Source organism: Penicillium coprophilum (genome assembly GCF_028826855.1).
Source record: "Penicillium coprophilum strain IBT 35676 chromosome Unknown utg000002l_segment0_segment1, whole genome shotgun sequence".
Classification (NCBI taxonomy): Eukaryota; Fungi; Ascomycota; class Eurotiomycetes; order Eurotiales; family Aspergillaceae; genus Penicillium; species Penicillium coprophilum.
The window spans coordinates 5,345,238-5,368,109 of NW_026622722.1; the positions used below are offsets into that span (position 1 = coordinate 5,345,238).

Below are 22,872 nucleotides of genomic sequence, written 5' to 3' on the forward strand. Positions count from 1 at the left end.
TAGTGTCCACTTCACTCATCATCAGTCTCGGTGACATCCTCACCGGATTCATCGTCGGACTCGTCGGCTTCGCTGTCTGACTCGCTCGCATCGTCAAGACCAGGGATACCGCGCCACTCGACGTAGTCGCCTTCCAGCCAGCGTCGGCTGCGAGGAAGTTGATAGGGATCAAAGGGGAAGTATGCATCCAGTTGATAGCCGCTGTTATCGCCAGCTCGGATCTCGCGGCCGACATGGCTAAAGCGAGGGTCTGAGAGAGTAGAAAGGCTCCTAAAGGCAGTGACGCGAATGCGCTTGTTGGTCTCCAGGAGAGGGTAGACGTATAGGAATTGGAAATGGTGGGCAATGCGGGCGAACTCGGCGACGATGGCCGGGGAGCAGACCTTAAGTGGGTTCAGTCGCGAATAGATACATTTGTGAAGGAATTCTTTGATGTTGGGGGGGAATGCGATCTGGCCGGGCTCAAGCTCGTCTACCTGGTCCGCGTTATCACCATCAATGGCAGCGGTTGTCAGGTCTCGCCATCGGAAACAAAAGATATATAACAGGGCTTGTGCAGTGGAGTAGAAAGGCCCGTATCGGCGGAGATCGGGACCGCGGCAGCTGTCCTCGTAATCCATACGCAGACTGTTGAGGTGTGTAAGGAGGAGGTCGAAGACGTCGCGGACCACTTCTCCAGAAATGTGAGCACCACGAGCAACAAAGCTGGCCAGGTATGCGGCTGCTGACTGGCGCAGGATGCCAGGCTGCAGCTTGTTGAAAATAAGCTGGACAAATGTAGACGCGAAGCGATCGATGAGAACGGGAGAGACCTGGGAAAAATGGAACAAGAGGAACTGGGAGTGTCGGGATCGGTATGTAGGAAGAATGATCGTTTGGAAGTGGCTGAGGAGGAGATCCAGCGCGTTTTCCTTGTCATCCAGGGTGCCCGAGGTGAACGGGGGCGAAAAGTATTCAAAGAGGATATCAATCATCCCATCCACTTTAAGAATGTTGTCTTTGATTTTCTTAGCACCCTTAGAGTCGTCATCGTCCGATTCATCAGTAGCAACCGAAGAGGCATCATCATCAATCTCCTCATCATCAGCCTGATGCAGGAGTTCATCGCCGACATCATCTTCGAAGTCCTCCATATCAACTTGAATTTCAACATCGACCTTGACAAGCTTCTCAGTGATAAGAGCCAGGATGTCTGACTGGAGCTCGGGGGCGTAGGTGATGATTTGGATGAGATTTCGGGTGTAGGCAATGTTCGCGCTGGCTAAATCTGAGTCGATAGGAAACTGGGTGGACAAGATCTGGGAGAGTGATCCACTACCGGCCGGGACGAGTCGCAGCACATGACGCATTGCCATATGGACGCGAGTGTGCATTTCGGATAGTGACACAACGGCGTAGCCTGGCAAGCGACCGAGTCCTCGAGGGATGGACCCGAGATTGGTTGCCAGCATCTTCAAGACAGGGCCCAAGAAGGTACCCTGCGCGGCGGCCAGGTTTCCCAGGAACCGGGTGTATAGCTTTACATAAGAGTCGTCCCGTCCAAGCCACTCACTGTTGATGATGGCATGGACCAACCCGCTGCAAGAGCGGTCCAAGGAGGCAACATGTGAGATTAGACCGAGCAGATGGTTTCTTAAAGACGTGTGCGTTGGTGATTCGTATGCAAGCAAGCTGTCATCGCCTTGTTTTGTTGGATCGGCTGAAAAAATACCCGTGATTCGGTCGTAGCCCTCGCTTTCTGACATTGTGACATGCCGGTGGATAGCCCCGCGGACCTCCTCCCGAATGACTGCCAGGCTCTTCTCCGACGAGCCAACGTCATGTATTATCACATCTTGATCGAACTGCACGCGGGGTCGCTTCTTGGTGGGAGGAAGGTCTTCTGTCGCGTCATCGGCCTGGGACGATGAAGGGGAGAGGGAAAGGTCCATTTCGCTCATTTTGCGTTTCGAGCCAGTGACCACGGGTGGAGCTTTTGAGCTTTTGAGAATCGGGACTGGGGAGGAAGTCGGAAGCATTTTGGATCGAGATAGCGTAGGTGTGGCCTGTCGCGCCGATTTGCGTGAAGTCGTGGCAAGGGAGACCATGGCCGAATGCGAGGAAGAAGGGGTGTAGGACAAGTTCTAGGCAGAAACCAGTCTCGACATTTGCTTTTCTGCACTCTGGCAGAAATTAAATCCAGTTGATTCAATGTCAGAGCTTATTAAAGCCTGGTCCAAGCACACGACACTTTTTCACGTCGAGATCTTGGGGCTTATGCTACAGATTGGAATAGGAGGAAAAGGCGACAGTCTGTCTGCATCCGTGAAGGTTCAGTTGCTTGAGATAGATAAAAATCGGATGCAGACAGAATGGTCAAGTTGCTAGATCGAAAGCCAAAGCAAAGCGAAATTTTTCCTTCATTTCCTCCGGTAACTTGTGGAGCCCAGCGGAGCACCCGTGACCGTGTCGGTGAGCCCTACGCTATGCCTATTTGGGTAATATTGACTTATGTCATCGTGTGCTCATTCTGGAAGGTCATCATATTTTATACATCATCCTCTACATCTTGCCTTTGTCGGCTCTTGAAGACACTTTTTAACGCGTTGATTGGACAATATTTCAAACTCCGAATTGATCGTAAACGAGACTCCATATGTGACAACCAAAACGTCACATCAAAACCTCAAAATCTTCACAAAGGCTTTGTAGGCCTCATCAAAGGATATGAAGCAGTCGACCACAAATGGTACACGATAAAACAGAACGTCTATTACGGGAAATAAGAAGGGATGAATTCAAAATCTGGATTGAGCGCAGGAACACAAGGTCCTCCAATGGTATCGTAAAACAAGGGGCAATAGTCGTAAATGAAAGAATAAGAGTTGGTTGTCGTGGCAGACGAAGGAATATCCAGTCCTTGCAAGTCTGCAGTCTTGGGTCGTTGATCACCCCGGGTCAACCGGGGTGGGGCAGCAATTACATTAGAACCAAGATGTGCACATAGGTCCACGTGTGTCCTCGAAAATGCTGCCGTACAGTTCTTCGACTTCCACAAGATAATCTTCGACAGAAAACTTCTTGAGCCCCTTGGAATACAAGATCCGCTCTTCATCATCGAGCATATTGAGGCCTCCAAATTCCTCTGCAACTTCGTTCACCTGCTCCAGTTCTTTGCCAAATGGATGCGGCTCAGCCTGGAAGAATTCCTGTGATGCACGAATAGTTGGTGTGATGCGCGCTGCGTTCAGCGGGGGTGGTGACATTCTGGAGATCGAACGCGAGTGAGCGAGCTCCTGATGTGACCGCTTGGTGTGGGACAGAGCCCGCTTGGGCACCAGCGGAGCATCGGTGGTTGACGAAGACGAGGTGGAGGAGCGCGGGTGGCTTGTCACCGTGCCCGTGCGCTTCGGGAAATACGACGCCATTGGGTTTGCGTCAATCGGAGAGCACCCGTGAGGAGAGATGTCGGGTGAGGACATTGAAGACGCGTAGCTTTGCGGGGAAAAAGCGAAATCGGAGTCGTCTCGCGATCCTAGTGATGAGGCAGATGAAGAGCCGGCTGATTTGACTGGATTGATATCAGGTGCGTTGTAGGCTAGCATGTTGGTCGTAGAGAGCAGCTGAACTGGTCCGGAAATATTGCTGCGCTTTATGCTTGCCGAGTTGAGTCGCACGTGCCCTTCACCGCGATATGGCATGGGCGCGGACACTTCTGGGCGCTTATTGCGCCGGGTGAATGCTCTGCTGAGGTTTGACATGTTGAATTCGGAAATTTGGCCAAGTTCAAAATATGACAAGAGAGCGTTTCGAGACGGTCGGAAATTGATTTATCAATCCACACATGCAATGTATGAAATTTTATCTCTTTTTGAATGCCGCTCTTTTGCGATCGGATCCGTATTTGAGTCTCGCGTGGTAAGACAATCGCGGGGTGAAAGAATGTTAGATCAACAGGAATGTCCAGTATCAGATCGGTGTGTCTGTGAATTCCAACTTCTATTGAAAAAGTGCACAAAAATGAGTGTCGAGCCCTATGATTTTGCGCAGCAAAATGTAGAGAGAAATAGCAGTCCTTTAAGGAATGGTGGCGCACAACAAATGGGATAAAAAGGAAAGAATAAAAAGGAGCCCAGGATCTCAGATCACTTTGTATCTCGGACTAACAGAATTGAAGGAGAGAATGAAGGAACAAAAGACACACACAATCCCAAGGAGGTTGGAAGAAGAAAGAGAGAAGGGGGAGGGGGCCGGTCCTCCTTACGGGCTGACGGGATTTTGGGCGCTACACCAGCGTTTGACTACTTTTGACCAGTAGGCTAAAAGATAGCCCAACCAAAATCAATTCTACTCCGTCAAGGTCCCCTGGATATCAAGGGCCCCAGTGTTCCTGATGATCAGAGTGGTTCACCCAAACTTTCACTATTTGCCTCTTTCCACGGTATCTGAACTACGCCTATATTTAGTCGCTTTTAGAAGGGGGAGTTCCTCCGTGTCCCCGACTTGATTCCAGACCCATCATCTAGGTTCGGATATGTGCCTGAGTATGGAGGGGGTTAGGCACAGTCAACGTGTACGTGTTCGACGTGTCCCATGTATGTTGTCATTCTACACCCTCGATAACTGCACACGTGAAGAGTGAGTACATATCCATAAAAATGACCCGTACAGCGTGATGCGATAATACCCCGAGAATCATCTAATTGAAACGGATGCAGGTCCGGGCTCTTAGTCTGAAAGGCACGGGCGTTTCACCAACCACTTGTATCCGTTCTACGCTCAAAGGTAGTCTGTGCTCCGTGACCCGTTTGGCTCGGATTCGGCCAAGCAGAGGGTCCAACCAGAGGGTTCAACTAGATAAACTCAAGTAAAGGGGTCTTATTGCGAGCGCTTGCAGCTGATCGAGTTGGAAGGGTTGGAAAATCCAACCGACATGATGCTCGTTATCTGAGTGGATTGGTGGATTTTCTGTGGAGTACTATTGGTGTCTAAATTCTTAAAGCCCTTCATCTTAGGCTCCACTGAAATTTGGGTGGAGTGAACCCTGCTAGGGTCCTACGATATAGTTAAGGATGCATACAATATATTGTACGTATATTGTGCGGAGTCAACTGTTCCTTGCTGTACGGAGTATTTGAACTTGACTTTTCTTTCACGCGACAAAGGCATTTTGGTCCGGGTGTTTTGACGAAGATGACTAACCCATGAGCACGTGATGTGATCAATGGCACGTGATGCTGGGACCAAATTAAACCTCAGGCATTCATGATCTGCACTTAGCCTGTTACAGATAGGGAGCCTAAGCTTCGTCGGGAAAGAGGTGAGGTTTCAATATTAGTGTTATTGTACGTGCCTGAAACATATTTTAAAAGTAAAGACTCGGGTTATTGTGTGACAGCTCCTCAGCTTTGCTCGGTCGGCCCGTCTCCACCCTAGCTTGTGCAGCTGCATTTGCATCCACCGAGACACCGGTAGCATCCTCGTCGCCAATGATTCCATCTCGGGGACTACCTGAAGACGGCACGGGTTCAGGTCTCATCGTGACCTGGTGTTCAAAACATACCGGTGAAGACATCACCCCAGGGTGGGTCTGAGGAGCATCGTATGAACTCCCCAAACTGACCCTGTTGTCCCTGGGTGGCCATGCATATGAAACTAGTCCGGAATGAGGCTGGTCTCCCAATTCTTGCGTTTGATCGTGAGTAGGAGTCACAGGAATCGCGTAACCATTTCCCGATGTATCTGGAGCCACGTCACTTGGGTGCTCAATGGTAAACCGATCCGACATGGCCGTCCGCCAGCGCTCCATATCGGGCCACTCTCGAAGGGGCAGCTGAGACCACTCTTCCATGCGAGCTACTTTTTGTTTGCTGGAAGTGTTTATCTTTGCTGGGATTTGGACTGTTGTTGATGGTCCCATAGAGCGGATGGTCATCAGAGCCCCGTAAAGCGCTGACTCGGTCTCTGTCAGCCTCTCTTCCAATTGGTTCAAGTATCCCAAAGGTAGGCCTCTGAACCAGTGGGTTAGCTTCCTGCGGGTACCTGCATATATATATGTCAGGCTAGGTTCTTACCTTTTACCACTCTCAGGGTAGCTACATTCCGTTGCTTCCCCTGCGCATTGAGAACAGAACGGACTGAACGAGATTCCAATAATTAAAATAAGATCATTGAACTAAGAAATCGTAGTTGGCCTTACAGTTTGCGATCACACTATTCTGTTGGTCAGCACTTGTCTTGTTCCGGGACTGTTCTTTAAATAACAACATACTTTGCATTTGCGTTGTCTGCATAGCTCACAAGAAATTGGATTCAGGTTCTCTTCTAATGATATCTCGAGTCAGTCGATCTATGTTTCTTGTGTGGGGTATTCCGGTCACACCTGGCATGGTGGCACCAGGTGCCTTCCGCTTCGATCGCAATTGTGCCATTTGATGATTACGGGGTTATAAAATGCAAAATGCAGTGTAAATCCCTAAGATATGCAAGATATCAGGTTGCCAACGTCCTGTGTATGGTTGATGCTGCGTAATGAAAGTTTCGGAGTAAGAAACCTCCGGGCATAAGTGGCGGTCACGTGATGCCCACCATGTTTACCGTAAAATGCAGGAGAACACTAGAATGTATTAAAACGATGTATTGATTTTGCTTTTATTCTGATTAGGTGTGCATCGCCATATTATTCAAAATCCCTGCGGATTGGTCGCGATGACGCATCCGATTCTTGGTCCTGTTGATATGAGACATTTATACGCGTCGTTGTCATGATTCTACCATTGACATCCGCCTTACAAATCTCCGGGCTCGCCATCTCTAGACCATCGTCTTGCCATAAATCATCGTGGGTGAGATTCCTTTCGGACCCACTCGCATGCGTCGTATGACGTGCCACACGTTGACTATACGGATTGGTGGTTTGCTGAGAGGAGTTGAAGAGATGCGGGAAGAAGAATTGAAGCGGATGTCTGAAGACTGGTAGACAGGTGCAGATAATACCAGTGTTTGCTTCAACCACACTCCAGATGGTGGCTGGAATAGGACCGCCTATTGTTGTATCAGCCTATATATACTTCATGAGTGCACCGACGGGAAGCAAAACTTACTAGTCGGATCAGTGTCACTGGCGGATTGGGCAAGGGTGGTGATTCGGATGATCGTTGTGACACAAACACTAGATATATGAGCAGTTTATCAAAAAGATATCACAGGAACATGCACTTACAATGCTCCCATTCCAAACACTACAAGGAGACCAATCTTCTTTGCCCTTTGTAGCCGAAGCCGACTCAGGGGGTATATAGGCAGGGCGAGAATGAGCAGGTCGAATATGATGTTGATGACCGAGTAAGACATCCACAACCCCTCTTTGTTCAAACATTTCGGGTTCTTGATAGTGATATCCCAGAACGAGGCGATGGGTTTGCATTGGAAGATGGTGAGAAAGACATATGCCGTGCCCCAAACAGTGATTATCCCCAGCCCACAATAGCAAATCAACCGGAAGGCGCGCTGGGGAAATATCCGAAGGTATAGGCACATGAAGGAGAGTTTGTTGACAGCAATGACGATCTTGTATACGAGCTGGGCGCCAAAGAACCACCTGAGCGCAGTCACTCGATCATGTTGCGTGAGATCTTTGGAGTGTTTTCCATATCCATAGTGTACCGCTAGTTTCGAGTAAATAAGAGTTCTTCGGAATAATGTCCATGGGAGCATAACCTACCAGAGCACTCGGTCACTGTGAGAACAATTGAGCATATCTACCATATGTCAATGTTTGATCCAAGCCTCCGATCCTTCGAGGACAACCCACCAGCGATGCCAAAATCATCCAATCATCCGATCCTAAATGGCTGTGATGGAATCGAATAGCCAGTCTGGACAGAACGAACAGACCAGCTATGATTACCATCACAACACTGCAGATCCATAGCGGAAACCCTCGATTGGGCACATCAGGTGTGCTCAATCCAATTTCGTACGGCATGATACGATGATTTGGCTATTGCAGATTTTTGAAAGGCTTTCAAAAAGGAACAGGCATCATTTTTTATGATCACTCGGAACTGTAGTGGTCTCCGACGATCACATCGTCCGATACAGGCCGCCCCACGAGGTTCGAAGCAAATGTTCGCTTAGATGTATCATAGCCTTGGCCCCCCAAGCAGACCTCGTGAGAGAGGAAGAGAAGGATAGGGATTTAGATTGGTGGTATTGAAGTACGGAGTACATAGTACAGGTGATTTTGGTGGGTATAGGAACATGCACGATGTAGATCGAGTATATATTTGGTTAGGGCATTGAATATTTACAAGACAACAATGCGTTTTCCACGTGGAAATGCGTCAAGGAAATAGAACCCAGCAAATTGAAGAACACACATTGTTCAAATTGTTATTAATCTACAAATTTCAAGCTCTCCACATGGCGTGCAGGGATGTCGAAATAGTCAGTGGGTAAGCATCTCCATACCCTATAAATCTGATGATATGACTTGATAAGAGACCTCTTGGCAAATCGGATTGTAATATACATTTTACATTGTGCTTGTTATGGTATGTTGTACGGAGTACTAAATGGAAAAAAACGCTTCATCCAGCAGGTCTACATGAAGATCATCCGGTCATCCTTCCGCATTAGTCGCCAAGGATTCTTGTGCCCCCGAATCGCCGAAGCTACTCAGTTCGTGTATATTGATGCACTCCCCCGTTCGTCCAATTCAAGCCACGATCGGCGATCTCATCGCGACCAAGCGAACACGGAACATTCGGAACCCCTGACAATACAGATCGGTTCCACTATGATATACGCGAACGTTATATGTCTCTGAACTTCCGCAGCCCTGACCATTTTTCCTCACTCTTGTTGAAAATTACAAAAATGAAGGCGGGTTGGATTCAAATTGGATCTGCACTGTTGCTGGCTACGTACCCCCCCACAGTTTGGGGACAGCAGTGCTCAGGTCACCCAGAAAATCACATCGGTGACTCTGTAGTGACCAGCAGTGGACTGATTGAGGGGCATGCTGCCCCTCGCAGGCCTGCGGTCTCTGAGTATTTGGGTATTCCCTATGCTTCGGCACCTATTGGGGATCTCCGATTTGCGGCTCCGGTGGCTTATGATGCCAATGGCACCATTCACGCAACTGCCTATGTAAGATTTCTACCTTCGCTCCGTGACATAAGTGGCTAACCTTATCACCCACAGAGCCCGTGCGTATATATGCCCCTGTAATGAGGATGCAGATATCTGACCAAAATTAGTGATTGCCCAGCAAATGCCGGGTCAGTTCCAGATTATCCTGGCTTTACTCCGCAAGCTCCCAGAATTGTCAAGTCGTTTACCCAGGCCTTGGATACTCCCCAGAGCGAAGATTGTCTTTTCTTGAATGTGTGGACCCGTCCCACAGTCTCTAACTTGAAACCAGTTCTGCTATGGTTCCACGGTGGTCGTATGTTCACCCCGACTCTTTTATTTTCGGATTATTGACAATTGTTTTGAAGGTTTTACCGGAGGCGGCGCCAACAATCCATACTATGATGGACAAGTCTTGGCGGATGAGCATGAGGTGGTGGTTGTGACCATCAAGTCGGTATTCTTCACCCTACGTGTGCAAATCCTTACTAATAGATCTTAGCTATCGATTGAATATCCTTGGTTTCCCTGGTGCACCCAATCTTCCCCAAAATGTCGGACTGCTGGATCAGCGTATGGCAGTGGAGTGGGCCCATCAAAATATCGCTGCTTTTGGTGGAGACCCAAAGCGTATTACAATATTTGGCCAGTCTGCTGGTGGCTCTGCCGTTGACTATTATTCACAAGCCTGGGCGAAGGATCCTATCGTTGCTGGTCTCATCTCGCACTCTGGAACCTCACTTAGCTTTGTACCCAACACTGCTGAAGAGTCCGCCAGTTACTTTTACACTGCTTCTAAGATTCTCGGCTGTGGAGACCAGACCAGTGACCCCGAAGAAGTTGTTAAGTGTGTTCGCCAGAAGCCATTCGCTGAAGTCGTCAAGGCAGGAGGCAAGGTCCCGCCCGCACCTTCACCAGCCACTCCACAAGCAGTGTTTCATCCAACAGTCGATGGAGTTACCGTGTTTGGTAACTATGCTGAGCGATCTGCTGCAGGTCAATTTGCACGCCTGGTAAGTAGATAGCAGTATGTTCGAGTCCATCTCCAAAGGTAATGCTAACATGCCGCAGCCATATTTGATCAACAGCAACCATTATGAACCTGGCTACTATCGCATCAGTGCATTTAACGCGAATATCACTCTCAGTGATACCGCATGGCAAGCTTTCAATGATGCAGCTTTTACCTGCCCTAGTGGTGCGTCCGCAAGATATCGAGTTGACAACGACGTTCCGGTCTGGCAGTCCCACTACTTCGGCGACTGGGACAATCTGCGTTTGCACCCCAACAGCGGAAGCTACCACGGTGTCGACTTGCCTATGGTATTCGGAACTGGAGAGCATGTTAGCGGGATTCCAAACAGCGACCGCGAGGACGAATTTGCCCGGTACATGGCTTCCGCCTGGGTTGCATTTGCAAGTGATCCTCAAGAGGGTTTGACTAAGTTCGGATGGCCCCGATACAATCCTAATGGTAAGCTTCCAATCAATTTTTGAATATTTCATATGTCTGACTATCTGACAGAGAAAACACTGGTTGGGTTGGCCTACAAGGAGGGTTCCAATAGCCAGTTGCTCCGACCTGAGGATGTTGAACAGGGATGTGCTGCTTTGAAGGGTGATAGCACTCCCGGAAAGGGTGCCTTTTAAACAACGGTGGAAGTATGAGACTCAGAGAAGTGGAAAGTAATTTATGTAAAAAGTTTGTAAAATAATATAATCGGAATCATATACTATGGACAATCTTACAGATCTGGTGATGGCCAGGGCCGCGCCTGCCGCTGACGTAATGACGATCCACGGCCCCGGGCTGGATTTCTTCAAAACGGAACATAGCTTTCAATATCTTAGATTGAAGAAATGTAATACATAAACCACAGCAATAATGGCTTCGGCTTCACCTAACAGCATACGTTTCGAGGATAACGAGTCCGAATGGCCATATTCTTCTCGTGCAACCAAGAGACGCAAACGCACTTCCACGGTGGGCACCCCAAGACCCTCGCCTCGCGAAATTGGATTCATGAGAGAGTCTCAAAATGACGGAACTGCGACATTCCTTGGAAGTTCAAGTGGCATCCATTTTATCCGTCATGTTTACCATGCCTTCGCACGTCGTTCAGCGGACTTGGATCAATCACGAGCCCGTGACAAAACCTCTGTGCCAGGGGAAGACGACCGGCTACATCAAAATGCAGGACGTATTCAAAGCTCGGATGAGCTGTGGACAAGGGAGGAACTAAATTATACACCAAGCACTTCCTTTGTTTTCGACGATCTTGTTAAATGGACACGCAGCTATTTCGAGAATTGGCATCCGATCTTCCCATGCCTTCACGCTCCGACAGTCTTGAAAACCATAGAGAAAGTCAGCCAAAAGGGATGGAGTCGGTGAGCCGACTAGAATTGATGATCCTCCGCTCTGTTGTATCTATTTCTCTCGGTGACAATCGACAGAAAACGTCGTCTGAGTCGAAACTTAGTCCCGTTCCATCGGTCTTGGTATTTCGATCCATTCAGCATGTGATGCAAGATGTACAAAGTCTTCTCGAAGAGCCAACTAGCTTGCCACTGCTACAAGCAGCATTTGCCGCTCAACTTGCACTGGCGTCTCTTTTGCGCTTGAATGCTGCCTCACGGGTAGGGGGTGTTATTACCCGCACTGCATTCCACCTCGGGTTGCATCGTTGCCCAAGACGGTTCTCTTGCTTTGATAACGAGGAAGCCGATATTCGTTGTAGGTTGTTCTGGTCGATTTATTCTCTTGAAAGATATCTTTCTCAGGCCCTTGGCATTCCGCTCTCCATTCGAGATGATGACATTGACGTGTGCTACCCCGGTGTCGAGAGACACTCTTCAACAACTGTCAAAGCTTCCGACGATCGTAGGTTGCACTTATTGTGTTATCTTGCGAAATTTGCACGGATTCGAGGTTTGATTGTTGAACTTCGCAATAAGTCCATTCTCCACAGTCACGCCAGCCAAACTGAATCAGCTCATGTTACTGGAGAACTAGCGCAATGGTGGAATGAAGTTTATGACGACGTCAACCCTATTGATGAGCCAGCAGAAGCTGGTCTAGACCAAGAGCCGACCTTGCATCCATATCACCGACTACTCCTGATGATCCTGAGACACGAAGCTATCATCTCGCTCAATCGACCTCTCTTAGCATCCGAGAAGCCCAGCGCGGATTACAAAAACGCTTTGCAGACTTGTATTGGATCCTCTCGATCTATACTTGCGGCATTGAAAAAGCACATGTCTTCTGAACCGAAATCTCCGCTCTCCTGGCCAGGTTTTACATGGTCAACGTGGATGGCCTGTTTGATTTTGATGTATGCTGCATGGGAAGAGGAATTCCCTACGTCAACTGCGCTCAAATATGCGAGAATAGGGATTGCCATTTTGGAAAATCTATCATTGCGCGGTAGCAGCTGGCCAGAGACCTGCATCGAGGCGATCAAAGGCATGGAATCCGCTTTTGAGTCACAGAAATCGAATAGCCAGCAAGCCAAGGCTACAGCCGCATTTTCCGGCACCGAGAAATCAGCCCAACCCCATACCCAAGCTACAGCATGGATAGATAAACGGGTATCACGTATGCTGCCGGTTCAGGATGGAGATAATGAGATTGACGATACAGGTGTCTCACCAATTCGACCTCAAGCTTTAGCGCCGAATGGGTACAATAGCCGCCCAGTCTCTACTGCAATTACTCCATCTCAATCATCAATTCGCTCTCCTCTCCAAGGCCTTGGCCCTGCAGGAAACTACGACTCTGCCGTTTTTTCACCGTCTGATACTATCGGTAACTTTGCCGAAGTGCTAGACCCCGCTGAGAACTATCTAAATGGACAGTCTTCAGCTGGACTTGTTTTCGGCAACATAGCTGAGGGAAACCCTGCTTTTAATCCGAGTTTTGCTGGTCAAGACTCTTTGCCATTTTCATCATCTATGCTCAATGATCTCTGGAGCGTGGCTGATGGCCCATGGATGATTCATAATAACTTTTTGTGATTCCTGATACACAATTCATAAGAATATATGTTCAATGATTTAATCCTGCTCGGGGGACATTCCATCACTTTCAATTTAGCTCACTGGTATACTAGATCAGGGCTGTTCGCCACGCGGACATGTCTTTCTCCGAGTGGGGGCCCTCCGTATAGCCCAACCCGGGCATTTGAATTTCCGTCTGCACCCCACGACGATTATAGTCGACTAGGCTCGTGATGAGGGGTGATGCGATAGGTTTATGGGCAGCTTGCATGTGGAGACTTAAATCTGAGAGTTTGGACCTGATTTCCTTAAAAGGCTCTCACACGCGCTGAATTTGTCCTCTCCATATTCCACCTCAATCACCTCAAACAAGAACTTTACCACAGCATTATAATGTCTGCTAGCCAGAAGACCTACAGCATCGCATCCATCCCAGCCGATGGTATCGGCCCAGAGGTCATTAATGCTGGTATCACAGCTCTGAATGCCTTGACCAATACTCTGAAGACCTTCAAGTTGGAGTTCAAGAACTATGATTGGAGCTCCGAGACCTACAAGAAGACCGGCAAATACATCCCCGATGGTGGACTTGAGGAGCTCAAGAAGCATGACGCAATTTTCTTCGGCGCCGTCGGTGCTCCTGGTAAGCAGTGCAAACAATGTCTTAAAAAAAGCATGATGCTAACCACGAGAGAAGACGTTCCTGATCATATCTCCCTGTGGGGTCTGAGACTCGCCATCTGCCAGCCGTTCCAACAGTACGCGAACGTGCGCCCAACACGGGTGTTCCGCGGCACGGAGTCCCCATTGCGCAAGTGCGGGCCCAACGACCTTGACTGGGTGATCATCCGTGAGAACAGCGAGGGAGAGTATGCGGGCCAGGGTGGCCGCTCCCACGCCGGAAAGCCATGGGAAGTTGCGACTGAAGTTTCTATCTTCTCCCGTCACGGTGTGGAGAGAATCATGCGGTTCGCCTTTGAGACTGCCCAGAAGCGGCCACGCAAGCTGTTGACTGTGGTCACTAAGAGTAATGCGCAGCGCAATGGCATGGTCCTTTGGGACGAAGTGGCAAAGCTTGTCGCAGTTGACTTCCCCGATGTCACTGTGGACAAGATGCTTGTTGATGCTATGACTACTCGCATGGTCCTGAAGCCCGAGAGTCTGGATACCATCGTTGCAACCAATTTGGTGAGTTTTCGAAAAAAAAGGATGATGTTCAACTAGGTCTGTGGACTAACGATTGACTAGCACGCTGATATTCTCTCTGATCTCGCTGCCTCTCTGGCTGGATCTATTGGCATCGCACCTACCTCTAACCTCGACCCTACACGGGAGTATCCCAGTATGTTTGAGCCTATTCACGGCTCCGCTTTTGATATCACTGGTATGGGTATCTCTAACCCCGTGGCTACATTCTGGACGGCGGCGGAAATGCTTGCTTGGCTCGGCGAAGAGGAGGCTTCTAAACAGCTGCTGGTTTGTGTTGAGAATGTCTGCGAGCAGGGAGTTCTTACCCGTGACTTGGGTGGTAATGCCACGACGAAGCAGGTCACTGATGCAGTTGTTGCGGAGATCCAGAAGCTTGCGATTCGCAATTAAGCTGTGTTGGAGCTTGAAACCTTGCATGGAGATGAGCAATAAAATTGTACAACCTGGTCAACAACGTTGGGACCGAAAAGCAGCTAGAATAATGGAATAAATGGAAAACCCAGATATCAAATTTGTTTGAATAGCGTGGTATAAAATTTGATATAAAGATTTGAAGCCTTGGATCGATACTCGTGCTCATCTCTCGCGATCGCCCATCTCGACCGCCTTTGAACCTTCAACTCAACCACCACCCCATAAGATCATTTGAATGGAGCGCCCCTCTAAGAGAGCCAGAATCTCATCAGATTCTGGTAATGGCTCGGCGACACCCCTGACATCTTTAGAGAGGGCCATCAGCCCACCACTTCCCCGCGGCTGTTCCCGACTGACTGATGGCGAAATGACTGATGGCCCTGAAGGCACTGCTCGCCCTGTCCAATTTATCAATTCGCCAGTACAACTTACCCATATTCGCGATTTATCGAGTGGTAACAATGTCGACACAGTCCGACTACGGGACATTCTCGGAGATCCTATGATTCGCGAATGCTGGCAGTTCAATTTCCTGTTCGATGTGGACTTTCTCATGTCACAGTTTGATGAGGATGTCCGGGCTCTGGTGCAAGTCAAGGTTGTGCATGGGTCCTGGCGGAGAGAGGATTCGAATCGGACGCGAATTGAGGTAAGTTTGCACTGGTGAGACTTGCTTCAATTGGGTTGATTCCATCCCTTGACTACATCTCATCACTGATAGAGAGTTTGAACTGGCGTCAGACTAAGCTGTTACCAGGAGTCATGTTCACGGTATCCTAATGTCGAGCCTATTGTGGCATACATGCCCGAACCTTTCGGGACACATCATTCCAAGATGATGATTCTTCTTCGGCATGATGATCTAGCCCAGTAAGAGGCTTCCAGAAATTGTTGGTTGCTATAGCCCGATATAGGTCTGACTGAATAATCAACAGGGTCATCATCCACACGGCAAACATGATCCCTATGGATTGGACCAATATGACACAAGCCGCCTGGCGCTCTCCACTACTTCCCCTGGAGAAAGCAAGCCCAGCAGGATCTCAGACAGACGCAAAATCAAAAATCGGCTCGGGCACACGATTCAAAAGGGATCTCCTTGCTTATCTAAAAGCGTATGGGCCCAAAAAGACCGGCTCGCTGGTCCAGCAGTTGGATAACTATGACTTCGGCGCTGTTCGCGCTGCCCTGATTGCTAGTGTCCCGTCCAAAAAGCACGCCAGTGAATCCAGCTCAGAAGAGGATACACTATGGGGCTGGCCTGCTCTGAAAGATTTGATGAGCCAAATACCCATCCAGAAAAAAACCACAGCCAACAAGCCACACATAGTAATTCAGGTACGTATCTCCAACCATCGCGCTGTAACAAACCTCCAACAAATCCAAGATTTCTTCAATAGCAACCCTCGGCCAAACAAATAAATGGCTCAAAGACGTCTTCTTCAAGGCCCTCGCCCCAACCCCACAACCAACAACGTACTCAATAATCTTCCCAACCCCAGACGAGATCCGCCGCTCTTTAGACGGCTACAACTCCGGCGGCTCAATCCACATGAAAACACAAAGCGCAGCACAACAAAAGCAACTCCAATACATGCGTCCGTACCTCTGCCAATGGGCAGGCGATTCGATCCCCTCAGGCCAATGCATCGACTTATCCGAAGAAGATCCCCCAAGGCGCGAAGCAGGCCGTGCCCGTGCAGCCCCACACATCAAGACTTACATCCGCTTCGCAGATTCAGACATGAAGACTATTGACTGGGCGATGGTATCGTCGGCGAATCTGTCCACGCAGGCGTGGGGCGCGGCGATGAATGCGAGTGGCGAGGTGCGCATTTGTAGCTGGGAAATTGGCGTTGTTGTCTGGCCGGAGCTTTTTCGAGATGGGGATTATGGCGATACTGGCTCTGCGACCGAATCTGAATCCCGAGCGGAGGGGAAATCCCCTGCGCCAGACGCGCTGATGGTTCCTTGCTTTAGGCGGGATCGTCCTACTGTGTCTGAGGGGGCTGAGACGGCTTCTGTAGTTGTCGGATTCCGGATGCCTTATGATCTTCCGTTGACGCCGTATGGTGCGGGTGATGAGCCGTGGTGTGCGACTGCTTCGCATCCTCTGCCGGACTGGCAGGGTCAGAGCTGGATTGTCTAAGCCTGGTGTCATTATAACATCAGTGTTCTTAGCTATCTCTGGCGGATTTTCGTCTCGACAGTTAATAGGAGTGGTGATTTGAGCATATACATGGGTAGCACACGGATTGTGAGGTATGTGAGTACGGGGTCATGGAAAGTAGCATGTATTTGTATTCGTTGTCTTCATCCCGAGAGAATTGAGACAATACGATTATCTCTTCTCATTTAGATTACCGTCTCCTCAAAACCTCACCCGCCAATATATCCCCTTTGATAAATCGCGGGTCATTCTCCAGGACCAGTTCTCCCAATTGTATCATCTATTCGTCACGAGTGCCGTACTTGGTAATGAAGGTGTTGACGCAGTCGATGTAGAGCTGGTGAGCCTTGGCGGGGCTGTAGTCCTTGACCTTCTCCCAGGCACCGTAGAGCTGCTTCTTCTGTAAAGTTGGAAAACATTGTCAGCTACCGGTCTTGTTTAAAGGTATGTGCTACAACCCGGGGGTTTCCCGAGCTGGCGATTGGTTTGAAGTTGAACATACCTGGATATCGAACATGCCAGGCTTCTCCATAACATCACCCTTGCCAACCTTGAAGTAGATGTAAAGATCCTTCTTCTCCAAGAGACCGGGGAAGTCTTCAGCATCATAACAGCCTTGGCGGCGAACTCGAAGGCCTTGCGGAGGGTCTCAGCCTCGGTGGCATCATCGAGCTTCTCGAACTCGCCCTGCTCGGCGACCTTCGCGAAGATATCCTTGAGGGCGGCAATGTCGATACCGGCGGCAGCTTCTTGGACCTCGGGAGTGAACTTTTCTTTCTTCTGGGCGGACTCCAGGACGGTGATGAAGGGGGTGATGTCAGCCATTTTGAATTTGTAGGGTGTTTGTATAAGAGGCAAAAGAGGTAAAATTCAGGAACAGACTTATATGTTGAGGAAGTTGGAGATGGTTGAGGGCGGGGTCCGGGTATAGGTGGGGTGGCTGACACACTCGCCAGTTGATCAGGTCAGGCCACAGGTCTAGATGGTATGTTGTGTTTATTCGAGAGTTTTAGCGTAGACCACAATGATCTCGAATTCGAGATTCAATTCAGAAACTTCATTATTTACCCACGCCAGCAGATGCATGTCCATATGCAAGTACTGTGGAAATCACTCGCTAATGCACCAGAAAAAGAGGAAAACAGAGAATGCCCAAGGCAATGTACAAATTCAGAGACAGAGAGAGAGAGATCACCAGTCCACTGCCCATCCATTGTTGGCAAGGAATTCTTCACAGGCAGCCTTGAGAGCATAATTGTTCCGCAGGTCATGGACACTGATCGGTGCCCGAGTCAAAGGATCGACACCTGACTTCTCAACATACTTGGTAATGCCCAAGCGATCGAAACTGACCCCGGATGGTGTAATGACCGGATCATGCATGATCTCAAATGTGATGCCATCAATGAGATAGTCAGGAACAACCTACAATCAAATCCAAATGTCAACAAACCAACCTCTCTCCGAAAACCGAGCGTCAATTCATCAAAACATACCCTTTCTTGAATCTCTCCCTTGGAAGCCACTCGAAATGCCTCCCTCAAGTTCCTCACCTTAGTCTCCGCATCCTCACGCAACGCCTTCTGATCCTCCCCAAACCCAATCTCCCCGATTTCTCCGCGCTCCAAACGACCCTGCAACTCCGCCAGCGCACGCGTCACATCGGCCTCAACGAGCGCCTCCACAGAACCCAGTGTCTCATTCAGCTCGCGCACTCGCGCAGTCTCCCGCGCAGCCCAGATCTGCTGCTTCGCGCGCAAGACCGTCCGCGACAGGTTCTCCGACTGGGCATTCTTCGCTGCTAAACTCTGTTGGTACGCGTCGGACGCGACATCGTGCGCTTCTTGTGGGCGCTGTAGGCCAAGGAGGGCCTGGGCAAGATAATAATGGCTCTTCAAGGCGATGGGATTCTTGAGACCGTAGATTTCGATGGCGGCGCGAGCGTCATGTTCGACGTCGGCCCATTTGGCGAGCTTGATTCGTGTGATCGCGCGGTTTGTGAAGAAGGTTGCATCGTGGGGATTCTTTTGGATTCTATGTAAGGGGTCTTGTGAGTTTCGGGGGTTTTAAAATGACTTCACCACTTCGAACTGGGAGCTGTGGCGGAGGAGGGGTTGGAGAGATCGGAAATGTCGGAGGGGTCGGATCTGATAGCTTACGCTTGGGAGAAGAAATCTTCGGCGCCGGTGTAGTCTCCAGCTTTGAAGAGCTCATTGCCCTTGGCCTTGAGTTCTTGCGCCATGGTCTATGTGTGAGTGAGGGCCGTGGGTTTTCTCGTGTTGATCTGTTCCCCCAATGTGGGGCGGTCCACCGTATAGACCTTATGAGTGATAGGAGTGGATATGTACTTCTTAAAACTGATGGGTATTTGAGGACGTCTGATCTGCAATGCTCGTTATACCTAGGAATCTTTGTACCTTTGTGAGTTCATCCAAATAGCATGGAACAACTGCTTGTATGGAAACTCATAGATCCCCGCAGAAGGTCTGAGTCAGCCCAATTGGTCCACTGCCCTGGGTGGAATTTACTTAGATTTACTCCTGGGGCGATCAATTTGAACTTGACTATAGTTATTTCATTCACTATATACATCTATGTGATCTTCCAATCCAATCTAGAAGCGGAAGTAACATTGGGGTCGTGGTATCATGCGCTGTGAGAACTAAAAACGGCATAACAATCATGCAGACAAGTCGAGGGACTTGACTCTTTCACAAGGTTGGTGAGGTGGGGTTGGCGGGTAGTCCAGGGGGTTCTCAAGACGTTATAAGTGTATCGAGGCGTAGAGCAATGAGAAGAGTCTAAGCGGCAGTGCGGAACTGAGTCTCATAGTCGGTAATAGCCTGGACCTTGGCGGCAGAGGCAGACTTGGGGTCGAAACGGTAGTTGAGCCAGTCGGTAGCGAGCTTCTTGGCCAATTCAACACCGATCACACGTTGACCCATGCACAGAACTTGAGCATCGTTGCTCAGGATGGAGCGCTCAACAGAGAAGGGGTCGTGAGCAGTCACAGCCCGGATGCCGGGCACCTTGTTCGCGGCGATGGCGACACCCAGACCGGTGCCGCAAATGAAAAGGCCACGGTCAGCCTTGCCATCCATGATGAGCTTGGCACCCTCGACGGCGGGGTGGGGATAGGCAGTCTTATCAGAGGAAGAGTTGACACCGACATCAATGATCTCGGCGACAAGGGGGCTTTTCTCGAGAGTGGCCTTGATGGCATCCTTGTATGGGACACCGGCCTCGTCACAGGCCATGACAATGCGGAAAGGAGTAGTAGACATGATGTATGCACAAGAGGAAGAATGTACAGATATGAATTGAATGAAATGGAGTGACTGTTATACAGAAAAGTAATCCTGTTTTTCTGGAGTCCAGGGGAGCTTTATATCTTTTTTCCTCTCTCTCTCTTCCCCTCTATTTGGCGTACCAATTTCCTCAATGTCCAATCCTTGCATTTGATGCAATCATCTACAGCCGTTCTCCACCGAAACATTCCGGACTTGATGTTGTTACGCGTATTGTAAGTGTCCGGCATCATAGTAGCCAATGACGGGCTATGAGTGGTCAACTCCATCAGGTTAAACCGAGGTCGGATACTTTAGGAGCCTTGTTTTGGCTCATACCTGCATCTTACCTCGTATTACACGGGATGTTTTATTAAACCTCGCTGGCGCTGGCTTAGAACGCCCCCCCTGAGCTTCAACGCTTTCTGCCACACGCCATCGATGTCAGTGGTAAATACAGTCTACAAGGCAAGACGGCTGTGGCTTTTGGCACAGACGTCACGGTACAGTTTCCCTTTTGAATCCTGGTGCCTCGAGGCCAAGGAACGGGCCTTGGTGTCTGGTCTTTTTTGGATCTAATTTTCATTTGCTAGGATCTCGGTGGCTAAGGCCTGGGCACCTCGTATGTTCAGAAATACACGGAGATGGCCCCAGCCGCATCCCATCCGGACGGGAAGAGGGGGATTATCGGAATTGACATCATAAACCGGGCCTGGATTCAACATGAAATCAGGCCTTTGGTAGAATTCCGGATATTGAATATCAACGCGTGAATCCCTACCGAGTACAGAGTACTCTGTACGGAGTACAACATATGGAGTACGCATAACTTGATTTCCCAGTCGAGTGCACAAGTACGGCTATTGTCCCCCGACGCTAACCCCCATGATTGTTGCTTTATCCACTTTCCAACTCCACTGCCTCCAATGTTGTTGGTCACTGTCTAGAAGTTAGTCCACTGGTTCCCTCGATTGTACGATGTACTCCGGATTTTCGTTTGGATCTGCACTGTACGCAATGAATTGTACCCTATACATCCTTTGATCATATGAAGTACTGAGTAGACACATGGGATATAGTGGATATAGCAGACACTTGAGAACTTACAAGGTGGAATACCAAAACACAATGCCAAGATCATGGGTATAGTCTCATTCGAGCATGTCCAGGGTATTCCGTGCTACTACATTGGCTTCCATTGGCCTATCACACTTGGACTCGGCATTGAGTACTCCGACTGGTTATAGTATGTGGCATCAAAGATATAGTACACTATATGTCTGACTGCCCCTCATGCCCCTCCATACTATGCACTCAGCACTTACCTAGGAATATCGGAACGTCCCAGAATTGACGCTAATGCAGCGCATTGACACATCATTGACCAAGTCAATAAACACCAAAAAACTTGGAATGACCTGGTATCCTCGCTTCCAATTTCTGTTCAAAGCAACTTTTCCGAGAATTCCCTCAGACGGGAACGCTAAGCACATTCCCTCATCCCCCGGATAAACAGCCCTCGCAACAACACCGTCACCGTCACCATCACCGTCACCCTCACCATCACCATCACCATCACCATGGCGTCCAATTACCCAATTCTCCCAGAGAAGCTGCTGCTCATCTCTCTAAAGATGTACTTCACCCCAGAACGCACACTCACCTACCTCCGCGAACTCCTCAACCCATCCAACGAGATTGTCCACCCAGCAAATCGCGACAAACTCCTCCTAGCTCTAATCCCAGACTTCCTAACCATCTGGCCCTGCGCCCAGCTCATCAAAGAATACGAAGCAAACCTCGCCAACACCGGAACTCCCCAATCCCCACCCCCCTTCCTCCTAGGCGCGCAAGACTGCTTCTGGGAATCCCAAGGCGCATACACAGGCGAAGTCTCACCCGCCTCAATCCGCGCGCTAGGCTGCTCAATCGTCGAACTAGGCCATGCCGAACGCCGCTCCATCTTCAATGAATCAGACGACCAAACCGCCCGCAAGGCCGCCGCAACCTGTGCCCAGCACATGGTCCCGCTCGTTTGTGTTGGCGAGGTGACCGCGCCGGGCCCTGTCGCCTCGCAAGCAGTCGGCCAGGCTGTGAGCGAGTGTGCGGTGTTGGTGCGCGCAGTGCTGGCTGCTATCCCGGACGACGCGCCCGTTATCTTTGCCTACGAGCCTGTCTGGGCGATTGGCCAGCCCAAGCCGGCGGGTGTTGATCACGTTGCTGCTGTTGTGCAGGGTATCCGGGCTGTTATTGGTGCTCGACCGGGGACAGCTCGTGTCTTGTACGGGGGTAGTGCGGGGCCTGGACTCTGGGGGAAGGGGTGGGCTTGGTCGGGCTGTTGATGGGATGTTTTTGGGCAGGTTCGCGCATGAAATTGATGGTGTGCGTGAGGTTGTCCGTGAGGTGGAGGAGACGCTGGTTGTCGCGTGATGTATTTGGTTTTTCTTCACTAATGCTGGCTCTGTATGCCACATACCCCAGGTACTCTTCGACATCTGGACATCTTGACATGTCAACCTTGACATCTTAACGCCTTGACACAGGTGTCTACAATTATACAGATGTTTTACGGTATTGTGTTTCACATACAATTCCTCGTTATGGTACGGAAAAGTACACATATTAAAACAGACCAAGACGCATCTAGACAAACGGAATCCAGAAAAAAAGTGGAAA

At 49.6% G+C, this 22,872-nt stretch overlaps 11 protein-coding genes across 11 annotated transcripts; 4 read left to right on the forward strand and 7 right to left on the reverse strand.

Annotated features, from left to right (window-relative positions):
* Window positions 1-11: 11 nt before the first annotated feature.
* N7500_004085 (rDNA-binding RNA polymerase I transcriptional factor) lies at window positions 12-2,087 on the reverse strand (the record flags this gene model as incomplete). Its single annotated transcript, XM_056675231.1, has 1 exon — window positions 12-2,087. One exon carries the CDS (start codon window positions 2,085-2,087, stop codon window positions 12-14), a length of 2,076 nt encoding a protein of 691 aa, XP_056535756.1.
* Window positions 2,088-2,963: 876 nt separating this feature from the next.
* N7500_004086 (uncharacterized protein) lies at window positions 2,964-3,740 on the reverse strand (the record flags this gene model as incomplete). Its single annotated transcript, XM_056675232.1, has 1 exon — window positions 2,964-3,740. One exon carries the CDS (start codon window positions 3,738-3,740, stop codon window positions 2,964-2,966), a length of 777 nt encoding a protein of 258 aa, XP_056535757.1.
* A 1,604-nt stretch (window positions 3,741-5,344) lies between these two features.
* N7500_004087 (uncharacterized protein) lies at window positions 5,345-5,899 on the reverse strand (the record flags this gene model as incomplete). Its single annotated transcript, XM_056675233.1, has 1 exon — window positions 5,345-5,899. One exon carries the CDS (start codon window positions 5,897-5,899, stop codon window positions 5,345-5,347), a length of 555 nt encoding a protein of 184 aa, XP_056535758.1.
* Window positions 5,900-6,772: 873 nt separating this feature from the next.
* Window positions 6,773-7,966, reverse strand: N7500_004088 (uncharacterized protein; the record flags this gene model as incomplete). The annotated part of the gene is made up of 4 exons (XM_056675234.1): window positions 6,773-7,023; window positions 7,083-7,150; window positions 7,202-7,669; window positions 7,719-7,966. Coding segments are annotated over 4 exons (1,035 nt in total), but the record flags the coding sequence as incomplete, so codon positions are not given.
* Window positions 7,967-8,859: 893 nt separating this feature from the next.
* On the forward strand, window positions 8,860-10,764 carry N7500_004089 (Carboxylesterase type B; the record flags this gene model as incomplete). The annotated part of the gene is made up of 7 exons (XM_056675235.1): window positions 8,860-9,132; window positions 9,187-9,191; window positions 9,243-9,430; window positions 9,483-9,567; window positions 9,617-10,127; window positions 10,186-10,588; window positions 10,640-10,764. The coding sequence occupies 7 exons, from the start codon at window positions 8,860-8,862 to the stop codon at window positions 10,762-10,764; spliced, it is 1,590 nt and encodes a 529-aa protein (XP_056535760.1).
* Window positions 10,765-11,400: 636 nt separating this feature from the next.
* On the forward strand, window positions 11,401-13,134 carry N7500_004090 (CeGAL family transcription factor; the record flags this gene model as incomplete). Its single annotated transcript, XM_056675236.1, has 1 exon — window positions 11,401-13,134. The coding sequence occupies one exon, from the start codon at window positions 11,401-11,403 to the stop codon at window positions 13,132-13,134; it is 1,734 nt and encodes a 577-aa protein (XP_056535761.1).
* A 375-nt stretch (window positions 13,135-13,509) lies between these two features.
* N7500_004091 (tyrosyl-DNA phosphodiesterase 1) lies at window positions 13,510-16,888 on the forward strand (the record flags this gene model as incomplete). Its single annotated transcript, XM_056675237.1, has 7 exons — window positions 13,510-13,759; window positions 13,814-14,304; window positions 14,365-14,664; window positions 14,981-15,388; window positions 15,497-15,609; window positions 15,675-16,077; window positions 16,127-16,888. 7 exons carry the CDS (start codon window positions 13,510-13,512, stop codon window positions 16,886-16,888), a joined length of 2,727 nt encoding a protein of 908 aa, XP_056535762.1.
* A 301-nt stretch (window positions 16,889-17,189) lies between these two features.
* N7500_004092 (acyl-CoA-binding domain-containing protein) lies at window positions 17,190-17,734 on the reverse strand (the record flags this gene model as incomplete). Its single annotated transcript, XM_056675238.1, is given in 3 exon segments — window positions 17,190-17,309; window positions 17,412-17,486; window positions 17,498-17,734. The coding sequence occupies 3 exon segments, from the start codon at window positions 17,732-17,734 to the stop codon at window positions 17,190-17,192; spliced, it is 432 nt and encodes a 143-aa protein (XP_056535763.1).
* A 366-nt stretch (window positions 17,735-18,100) lies between these two features.
* On the reverse strand, window positions 18,101-19,151 carry N7500_004093 (putative U-box domain protein; the record flags this gene model as incomplete). Its single annotated transcript, XM_056675239.1, has 3 exons — window positions 18,101-18,334; window positions 18,406-18,943; window positions 19,069-19,151. The coding sequence occupies 3 exons, from the start codon at window positions 19,149-19,151 to the stop codon at window positions 18,101-18,103; spliced, it is 855 nt and encodes a 284-aa protein (XP_056535764.1).
* Window positions 19,152-19,710: 559 nt separating this feature from the next.
* On the reverse strand, window positions 19,711-20,193 carry N7500_004094 (RpiB/LacA/LacB family sugar-phosphate isomerase; the record flags this gene model as incomplete). The annotated part of the gene is made up of 1 exon (XM_056675240.1): window positions 19,711-20,193. The coding sequence occupies one exon, from the start codon at window positions 20,191-20,193 to the stop codon at window positions 19,711-19,713; it is 483 nt and encodes a 160-aa protein (XP_056535765.1).
* A 1,583-nt stretch (window positions 20,194-21,776) lies between these two features.
* N7500_004095 (triose-phosphate isomerase) lies at window positions 21,777-22,626 on the forward strand (the record flags this gene model as incomplete). Its single annotated transcript, XM_056675241.1, has 2 exons — window positions 21,777-22,477; window positions 22,557-22,626. The coding sequence occupies 2 exons, from the start codon at window positions 21,777-21,779 to the stop codon at window positions 22,624-22,626; spliced, it is 771 nt and encodes a 256-aa protein (XP_056535766.1).
* Window positions 22,627-22,872: the final 246 nt, after the last annotated feature.